This window comes from Corvus kubaryi, unplaced genomic scaffold, assembly GCF_017639235.1.
Source record: "Corvus kubaryi isolate FWS band 111438036 unplaced genomic scaffold, C.kubaryi_AGA036_p1.0 138, whole genome shotgun sequence".
Lineage (NCBI taxonomy): Eukaryota > Metazoa > Chordata > Aves > Passeriformes > Corvidae > Corvus > Corvus kubaryi.
In genome coordinates this window covers 22,309,395-22,319,394 of record NW_024580672.1, presented here as the reverse complement: position 1 = coordinate 22,319,394, position 10,000 = coordinate 22,309,395, and the positions used below count along the sequence as shown (strand labels likewise).

General features: G+C 42.4%; 1 protein-coding gene across 16 annotated transcripts in view; it reads left to right on the top strand.

Moving 5' to 3' along the window:
• EBF3 (EBF transcription factor 3) overlaps positions 1-10,000 on the top strand; it is a 119,224-nt gene that overhangs the window by 108,518 nt on the left and 706 nt on the right. For 4 of the 16 annotated variants that reach the window (XM_042019588.1, XM_042019587.1, XM_042019584.1 and 1 more), the window contains exons 12-15: positions 834-899; positions 1,551-1,728; positions 2,922-3,107; positions 3,569-3,766. In XM_042019588.1, coding sequence (XP_041875522.1) covers positions 834-899; positions 1,551-1,728; positions 2,922-3,107; positions 3,569-3,766 — 628 coding nt within the window. Of the gene's footprint in view, positions 1-833; positions 900-1,550; positions 1,729-2,918; positions 3,108-3,568; positions 3,767-10,000 lie in introns of all 16 variants that reach the window. The other 12 variants (XM_042019592.1, XM_042019591.1, XM_042019590.1 and 9 more) reach the window with 4 other exon arrangements.

The window sequence follows — 10,000 nt, the reverse complement described above, 5'->3', positions numbered from 1 at the left end:
TAAAAAAAAGTAAGTCCATTTGTATTTAAAATTAACTAAACTATGGATTAATCCTCACAATCATAAAACTGGAAGTAGGCATGCAGACAGGGATAAGACAAAATTCAGTGCATCCATGCCCCCAGGCACAAGTATTCAACACTCTCTGAATGTGAAGTCATTTATGAAGTCCTTTACAACATGCAGTCAAAGAGGTTAATTGAAAAATTTCTTAATGTCATTATGAAAGAACTAGATTAACCCAAGTTAATTCACTTTATTGTTCAAAATAAAGAGGAATAAGCATTGAACTCACTTGCAAATTTGGGGCATGAATTAGGGGTGAGATGTTGTCTTTAAGGACTCTGCCAGTTTAATTAAGATATGGAAAATTACTTATTGTTCTTCACCACTAAAGTGCTAGGAATTAACAGCCAAATGTGATGCCTGTGCCTTTCATATCTCTACCATGTGTTTGTTTGTTTAATACCCATAAGACTACATCATTAAACCTCAAGCACTGATTTCACTAATTCAGCACGAGAGCTACATGCTACAGCAGCAAACACCTTTCCGAGTCAATCATAATTGAACAGCTGGATGTAAAATGCAATATTATTTTTAGTCTCCTCTCTAACTTTGACTTCAAACCACAAGCCCTGTTTTCCTCCCAAACAAAATACCTTCCTATCTTTGTAATACACCCCCTAAATATAGCGGGAGCACACAGGCGGCGCGTGACGTGTTTTATCCACTCTATCGGTTCCTCGCAATTAGAGACGCTACAACTGCCAACATCACCGCACTTCTCCTGTCTTAGTGAAACATAACGCAGGTTGTTTGTTTTCCTTTAGGAAGTGTTACTTAAGAGAGCAGCAGACCTTGTTGAAGCCCTATATGGGATGCCCCATAACAACCAGGTAGGTCAGCAGCACGCTCTTTGTTCCCACGCCGACACGTGTAGATCAATACCTGCTGTGTGCAGGGCTGGCAGAGCATCAGCACGTTGCCTTTGTACACAGCCGGGCTTTGCCAGCCACCTTGAGGGCAGTGGGATGTGATGCAATGCTCTGAGGGAAACGCTTCATCTTCCCGTTCTCCTCTCGCCGCTCGTTTGCCTATCAGAAATGACAATTAAGTGTGAGGTGCCAAAAGCATAAGCAAGCATTAAGGCAAGAGAATAACCTTGAACTCGGGCCAACATATACAGTGACTAATGGGAAGTCCTAAAGAAATCTGCTCAACCAAGCGGATCAGCCGTACTGTATTTTGCAAACTGCTGAAAATACAACTCCTGCCTTGGACTCATAAAACCCGTGTGACAATGTTCACCCGACTTACAGTTCTAAACTCTAAGGGATTTGATGTTAATTTCTTTCTTTCTTTGTACTTACTGTGCTGAGGTGCAATTGGGTGTGGGAAGGAAAACAGGAGGTGTTGTTGAAACAAGCACCAAACTCCCCAACCTCACTGTAATTCCACATGAATCTCTTCGGTAGATTTTAGCACTATTGCGACCTGGAGCATTTGCACAAATCTGAGTTGTCAGTGCTTATTTCGTGTCTCTCTAGGAAATAATCCTGAAACGAGCAGCTGACATTGCTGAGGCGTTGTACAGCGTGCCCCGCAACCACAACCAGATCCCCACTCTAGGCAACACTCCCGCCCACACCGGCATGATGGGCGTGAACTCCTTCAGCAGCCAGCTCGCCGTCAATGTGTCTGAAACATCGCAAGCCAACGACCAAGGTAGGTGGGATTTCAAGGGTTAATCCTTCACCTTGTTGGCTGCTTTTGGCCTGTTCTTGCAAGCTGATGTCACCGCTGTGTCCTACCTCTCTCTGTCCCCGTGTCTGAGCGTGGAATGAAATGCTGTCTTTAACTTTCTCATAATATTTAATTCTCCCTATTCTTTTGTTTGCTGTTGTCATAAAGCATCTCCAGTGGGGGAAAAAAAAATAAAATTGGCAAAGTGTAGAAAGCTCTTTGTTATTCGCAGTAAATATACGGCGTGTATGGTTGGTTTATAAAATAATTATGTCTAGGTACCTCCACCTGGTTTTGTAATATTTACACAGATAAATCTAATTTGATGTCTGTGATTTTAAAATACTTTGTTTGTAGGCATGTGTGACATATATGTTACTAATAAAAGTAATAGTTGATTTAATTTACCTGTTGTAATTGAAAATGCATGTAGCATATTGCATTTAAAATTAATTTTGGTACTAATGAAAGGAGGGAAACAGGATTATTAGATATGTTCAAACGCATTTTTTTTTTTGCTTGCAATGTAATTATTAAATTGATTGCTCAGATAGGAACAAACTGTTGTTTAAAATCCTGATTCCGCTATGTTTCCTCTTCTAAAAAGATTGCCTTTTAATGCGTTTTCAAGCTAATAAGCCTTATAAAATTCTGTACTCGCTCTTGAATTAGTTTTTACTGATGGCTACACCTTACGACAGCTTGTTGTTAGCATAAAAATATCAATCACAAAATGAAGACCCCAAAACAGCCTTTTAAAGTAAATCACCGCAACAAAAAAGTTTTTCTTGTCAGCTCTGGCATTTGAAGGTGTGGAGAGGCTGAAAGTTCACGCAGTGTGTTGGTACAAAGCGGGACTCGAGCCTGTTGATAATTGCTCCTAAAGACAAACGTGAAGGCACCTGACACAGCTGGATCGAAGAGAGCTTTTGTTGGCTGTCTGTGCTAAGAGGAGAGACAACATAGAGTGCTCGCGGATGATTTAAGTAGGGTTGGCGTGATAAGGTTATCTCAAGCTGCAAGAGTTGATAGGGCAGTGAGAGACAACTCAGAGCAAAGCTGTGCAATCAATTAAAACTGTGTAATATATGCTGCATGAGGAAACCCCCCAGCCCTAAGTCTATCTTATAAAATAACATTATTTTTTTGGGGTGGGGGGGTTTCTAACACAGTAGGTTACAGTCGCAACACAAGCAGTGTTTCCCCGCGAGGATATGTTCCCAGCAGTACTCCTCAGCAGTCCAATTACAACACAGTCAGCAATAGCATGAATGGATATGGCAATGCCGGCATGCCCAATCTAGGTGTACCAGGTTCCCCTGGATTTCTTAATGGCTCCTCAGCTAACTCTCCTTATGGCAGTAAGTGTCTATTTTTGGTAACACATCATCATATAGATTCATATTTACTACAAAATCAACTCCTTGCATTGTTTTGATTTCCTCTATTGTCAGCTACTGGATAAAAGGAGGGGTGACTCTGGAGGCTGGACGTAAAAATGAAAATAATAAATTGATCTGTTTGTGCCAGAATACAATCTCAGATAGAGAAAAAAAAAAGAAAAAACAAAACAAAACAAGACAAAAAAAAACAAAATAAAAATTGGACTGCGCAATTCGTAACAAAAGTCCAACACAAAAGAGTTTGCCTGTTATCCAGAGAGTGGCCAAGCCAAGGCATTTCATTTTTATTTTTTTATATATATTTTTTTTATATATATATCTCTATATATATTTTAAGAGGCAAGGCCCTATCACTCTCTTTTTCCGTGTTTGCCGTGAAAACCTCAATCTGAGTCCTGATTATTTTTGCTTTATTGCAGTAGTGCCGTCAAGCCCTACCATGGCAGCCTCTTCGGTCACCCTCCCTTCAAACTGTAGCAGTACACACGGCATTTTCTCATTCTCACCTGCCAATGTCATCTCTGCAGTGAAACAAAAGAGCGCCTTCGCTCCTGTTGTCAGGCCCCAAGCCTCTCCTCCACCATCTTGCACCAGTGCAAATGGAAATGGACTTCAAGGTGAGCTGGATCTCTCTCAATTTTCTCTCTGTTGCTTCTTTCTTTCTTTTTTTTGGTGCTTTCATTCTCGGGGAGAAAGGTACCTGGCTGGTTTTTTGGTGCTCTCGTAGTGATGCAAAAGCAGCGGGAGAAGCGGGGTAGTGTGAAGAGTCTGCTGAGATTTTCAGGCTTTTAGTTCATTTTTGATACTTGCATTAGAGAAAACACCAGTTGTTTTTCTGGCATTTTCCCTTAGGAGTTTGTGCCTTAAATTTTTAGGGAAGACTGTATCCCTGAATGCCTCTTGGAGGGTTTGGTGTACTCCTGGTGTTTATATGTTTTCTGAACACATTTCTGTGGATGTTTAAACCCAGCAGTGTTCTGGCAGGACATGGTGTGATTTCCTCGCTTTATATAGGGTGCAGTACTGATTTTACATATGTCAACTTAATGTAAGTCAGGTTAAGCTTTACTCAGTGGACTAAGCTTCCCTGGACTAGGTAGCCCTGTGTGCAGTGGTTTGCATGCTCTGGTGGTCCCAGCTCCTACTGTGGTGTTAGAGTGGTTACGTCCCTAAATGAACTAAGTATTTTAATTAGGGAAGGCAATTTTAATATTTTGCCTTTTTATTTTAGTTATTTTTTTAAATTCATGTGATTTCATGGGGGTAATGCAATCAGCTGATAAATCAGTGACAGAATGTCTGCGGTCGCCTGTTGGGGGTGGGGCAGGAGGAATTATGACACAGTGTGAGAACGAAAACACGAACAAAGAAGTCACCCTAAAAAGGAAGACTCATGGCCTATTTTGCCACTTTTAGGGGGTATTTTGACGTGTAGAATGTGAGACTGAAGGTGTGTTAGAATCATTGGGAAGGTTGGTTTGCCTCTGATGGAGTCTCAGTGAACGGTGCAGTAAATTGAAACACTTCAGATCCCCTTGAAACCAGGAAGGGCTGAGGACACTCTCATCCCGGAGGTCGTCGCTCCTCTTGACTTCCCCAGTTAAGAAGCAGCAGCAGCACAGGATTATTTATTCTTCTTATCGCCATGACATCCATAATCCAGCCAGCACTCACAGGAAAACAGATGAGGAATATTGTAATTTCCCAAAATAATTCTGGACACCTGCATTTTGCGGGGTGCTGAAGGCACTTTGGAGAGTTATCATCCCAGTCCCGCAGAACTGCTTGTCCACCCTAAATCCACACCAGGACCTCAAAATTAATCTTCCTGTAGCTTGCTATTAACTTCTTGGCCCAAAAAAACCATCTGAGACCTTGTTATGCACTCAGGTCAACAAAGAGCTGAGAATCCAGATACACAAACTCATTGTAGCATGACTATTAAAGGAAAGGATAATTAAATTACCAGTTTTTTGCATATTTCTTTAGTGGAAGCTTCACTGTGTTACTACTGTAAGTAGGAAACTATATCCATATTCTTAGAAAAGATAATCCATTCATAAAATAATCCAGTGTCCTACTTTCCTCTTTTCATAGGAAGACACTGGTATGAAAAGCAAATACTGGAATAAAATAACAAAAAAAAAGGAAAAAAAGGTAATAAAATGAAAATAAATGAAAATAATAAACATCAAATAATAGACGAAAATAATAAAAGGAATAAAAAATAAAATAATCATATAAATGTGGTAACACATGGCTAAGAGCTGAGGCAGCTCTTCTGTAGCGAATATTCCTATATTTGTATTTGTATCAACTAATTGATTTTGATTTACTCTGAAAACCACAATTATTTAAAGATCTAAATTAAAATTATCTTAATTTCTCTAATTTCAGCATGTGAATAAAGGGCTTCCTATCAGATACTCAAGGTTTTATGTTTTTTAGAGCTCTTTACTTAAGAGCTCTAGATTACCTCAAAGTGGGGTTTTAAGGAGAGCTGGGAGGGCTGAATGCCTGCACCAAGCACCCAATGTCCCTTAGCACCTCCCCAAGCCCCCAGTAACCACACATCTCCATCCTCAGGAACAAAATGCTTTTTGTATAAAGCTCAGATGATGACTTGGAATCAGCCAATACCAATTTTGTTAAACAGGTCATGAATTTAGCTCTTAAGCTGAGCCCATCCTTGCTTTGCTCTAAGCTTTTTTCATGCCCAGAGAGCCCAGTGAAGACCTAATGATGCCTTCAACCCCTGATTTTCAGATGCTGCAATCCAAGCAGCAGATTTGGTGTAATCCTTTTGGGTTTTGGATCAGCATCTGAACTGAAAATCAAGTGTTGAAAATAAATAGATAATAAATAGACAAATAAGTAATTAATTAAATAAAAACTGTCAATTTTCCTCTGTCAGCTGAAGCTGAATAATTTTGTGTTGAGCAGAATGACGCAGAGAAACAGGCAGAATGTCCTTCTGGTCTGGTAATTAGAGCAGCGACTTCCAGGGTTGAGGCAAAAAAATTGCATAATTTATGCAAAGTAGACAGCACCACGAGGTGATGCTCAGTATTGTGGGAGCTAGGGAACTGATGTGGAATCATAGACTCCTGGTAGGTTTTGGGTTGGAAGGACCCTAAATACCATCTAGTTCCAACTTAGAGCAGGGACACCTTCCACTGTCCCAGGCTGCTCCAAGCCCCAATGTCCAGCCTGGCCTTGGGCACTGCCAGGGATCCAGGGGCAGCCACAGCTTTCCCTGTGCCAGGGCCTCAGCACCACCTCACCTCCCTCACCCAGGAGTCCTCTGTGAGTTCCTTCAGCATCCCAGCAGAGGCACCATCCCTTTGTCCACCCAAAGCTTTGAGTCAATTCAGCCTGAATGACAAAAGGCCTCAGATTGGCAGTGCTTCACCCCGTGGTCCTCACAGATCTCAGCCACTGCCTTGGCCTGAGCTGCAGCCAGAGCTGAGGGGCAGGACAGGGATGAGTTTGTCAGCTCCTTCCTTCATTAGACATCACCAAGAAAAGCCACCAGCACTCTTGTGTTGGTACTTATTTACACTGCATTTGATACATAGAGTTCATTAGGGAGTTTCTGCTTCTTCCTTCCTATTTTTGCTGTCGTTTGTTGACATGGAACTCTTTTTAAAGTTTAATTAGTTGCTTTCTGGACTCTGTACAACCACCTCGAGAGTTTTCTGATCAGCACATTTTATACATTAAATTAAAATACAGAGTTCAAGAGCTGCAGTCCAACGCAGCTGAAGTTTTTTTGGTGATCTTCAAGTAGAGAGCCTCATTACAGAGCAGGATGTGAAGGAGCTGAGCGACAGCTGAGCATTGGCACTGTTAGGAATGGTCACATTCAGTCAAACCAGGGCAGTAAGAGCTCGTGGTCACTGGCGTTGTATCAGAGGCAAATCCTGCAGTTGGTGGATAAGGAGGGACTTGGATAAGAAAGGATAAGGATTCAGATGAGGGTGGTCCTTTCTCAGGGATTTGGGGGTTAATTGCCCCGTTCCAGGTGGGTAAACCACTGCAGGGTATCTCTGTGTGGAAAAATGCTGCTTGTGGCACATCTAAGTTGGTGAGAGCAGCAGAACTATGGAGCTCCAGCTGGACCTCAGGGCGATTGTTTTGTCTCCTGACAAAGAATTAAACAGAAGTTGAGCTGCTCTAAACTTCTGGCTTGTGCTGATGTCACCCTGAGCATCAGGACCACCTGAGCCCACCACACCAGAAGCAAGATGTTGCTGCCTGTAAGCACAACCCCAAAACCCTCCCTCTGCTTAGGACCTACTGCCCAAGAGTGAAGATGGAGATGTCTGTAGATGCCCCTTCTTTTGGAAAGAGATCCAAGACACCTTCTAGTGGAAGGTGTCCCAGCTTGTGGCAGTGGGTTGGAACTAGCTGGTCCTTGAGATCCCTTCCAACCCCATCCATTCTGGGATTTTATGATTCAGTGATGAAGACAGAGGTTAAGAATAAAAAAGACAACCTGGGGAGATCTCAGAGAGGTCAGGGTGGGGGCAGTGCCAGCCAGGGCTGATGTTTACTTCTCCCCCTTGCTGCACCCATGCCAGCTGCCCGTCCATCCTCAGCCAGCCGGTGCCTAAGGAGGGTCAGCACGCAGAAGCTGTGGCTCTTGGAGGAAACACCTCTCTGCTGCCCCCAGGGCCTGACTCACTCCTGTGAATAAGCCTACAAAAAAGGGCTTTTGGGCCCTATCCAAAAAGTCACAATCTTGTTGACTCTGCATGACCTCCATAGTCTATGACCAGAAAGTCAAGTACTCACACGATTTTTTAAGAGCAGGATCCTACCATGTGTGTTCCTTAGGGCAGAGAGCCTTTTCCTGTTTAAAACAATGAACATTAAAGGTAGAAAAGAAATTTTTTAGTGAGAGACTACTGGCTCACTGCAAAGTTGGAAGTACAATATGTGCTCAAAATTTGGTTTTCAATCGTAATTTACTTTCTATAGATTGTGAAAGATATTGCTCTCTGGTTATAGGACTGTAATGCAGAGCAAAAGGCTCTCTATATTCTTTTAAAATTGCATCCTGCTTAATTTTCTGGTCTTCCTCCAGATGAAAGTATTAAAATTATTATTAAAAAACTCACCAGCTCATTTTTCTTTAAGAAGGCGTTTGGTATCAATTTGCACAGCAAGAAGCTCAGTGCAGAAATTCACAATTGTCAAAGATTGCTACTAAAATAAATTGTGAAATACACATCTAGAGCATCAACCTTGTGCCCCCCTCTCTGACTGTGCTACAAAGAAAATTCAATAAAAATGGTTAAATTAAAGAATTGAGGTCTTTTTTCTTTCCCCCAGAAAAATATGGCAGCAGATAATCTAAATTTTCACACGTCAGAATCATAGAACGGCTTGGGTGGGAATGGACCTTAAAGATCATCTTGTTCCAGCCCCTGCCATGGCAGGGACACCTCCCACTGTCCCAGGCTGCTCCAAGCCCCAATGTCCAGCCTGGCCCTGGACACTGCCAGGGGTGGAGCAGCTGATGGTGGAATTGCAGCATGAGGCACTTGAGGACATGGCTTAGTGGTGAACCACGACAGTGCTGGACTTGACGACCTTAAAGGTCCTTTCCAACATTAATGATTCTGTGACTCCATGACAACTGTTCCTTAAAATGATCTCCTGCACCCCCCAGGTCAGGTGCACCCCTGATAACCAGACTGGCATGGTGATAGATTTGGTGCTGGCTGAATCCCACAGGAGAAGCCAAGCTGAGAGCAGGGGTTTGGCAGGTCCAGATACGGGGCGAGGTCATCTGCTGGCCTGGGCTGATGAAGTGTGGAACAGAGGGGATTTAGTGAAGTGTTTTTTTTAAAGGTTTTTGAGGGTGGTCAGGCCTTGGAAGACGCTGCTCAGGAAGGTTTGGAGTCCTCGTCCTTGGAGGAGTCCAGGGAAGGTCTGGATGTGGCACTCAGTGTTCTGGGCTGGGGACAAGGTGGGGATCAGGCTCAGCTTGGACTTGGTGATATCGAAGATCTTTTCCAACCTAAATGATTTTGTGATTCTCTGAAAACATGATAAGGAAACTGAATATTTAGGGTAGAAAGGCTCTCTGCCCATATACCCACTATTACGCAGTTAAATTTTGTAGCTTCACTTGCTGGCTAGGTTTAAAAAATTCATTATTGTAACTGTTGCAAAATCATAACTTCAGTTTTGATTTTGACATATTTGACAAGTTTAACTGGGGAGGAAAGTAGCAGACTTGGAAGACTTTATCCTGCTCCAAGAGCATCACCTGAGCTGTGTTTTAGAGAGGTTTAACCCCATCCAAATCCACGGAAGGCTCTGTCAGAACTAGGGGCTGCTCCAGGTGCAGCTGCTGGAGCAATGCTGCTGGTGGTTGTGTAACCTGTGAAATGTGTACAGACCCAGCTCTTCCAAACCGTAAAGCTGCAACAGCGAATCTGAAATAAATTAATATTGTTGAAATTAATGAACTGAGAAATTGAAGTTCACATCGCTACACGAACAAATTTATTAATATCTGTTGTACATAAATTAATGAGAAATATCATTATGGCAAAAATTAAACAACACTAAAATTAAAGACTGTCTAAATTACGCTTCTACCAAAGAGTTAACTAGGAAAAAAACAGTGGTTGTTGGCATCTCAGTCTTTATCTGTTAAAAAACCCCAGGAGATGGCTGGTCAGGGCATTAATATCACGTCTTTCTATGGTGTTTGATCTCTAGGGTTGGGAGAAGGTTTAGAGTTCTTGGTTTTGGTCTTGGACAATCCTTGGTTTGCTCAGTCCTGCTTTCACCATGAAGTAGAATAGTGGAAAAGGAGGTTTTCTGCCCAGGGC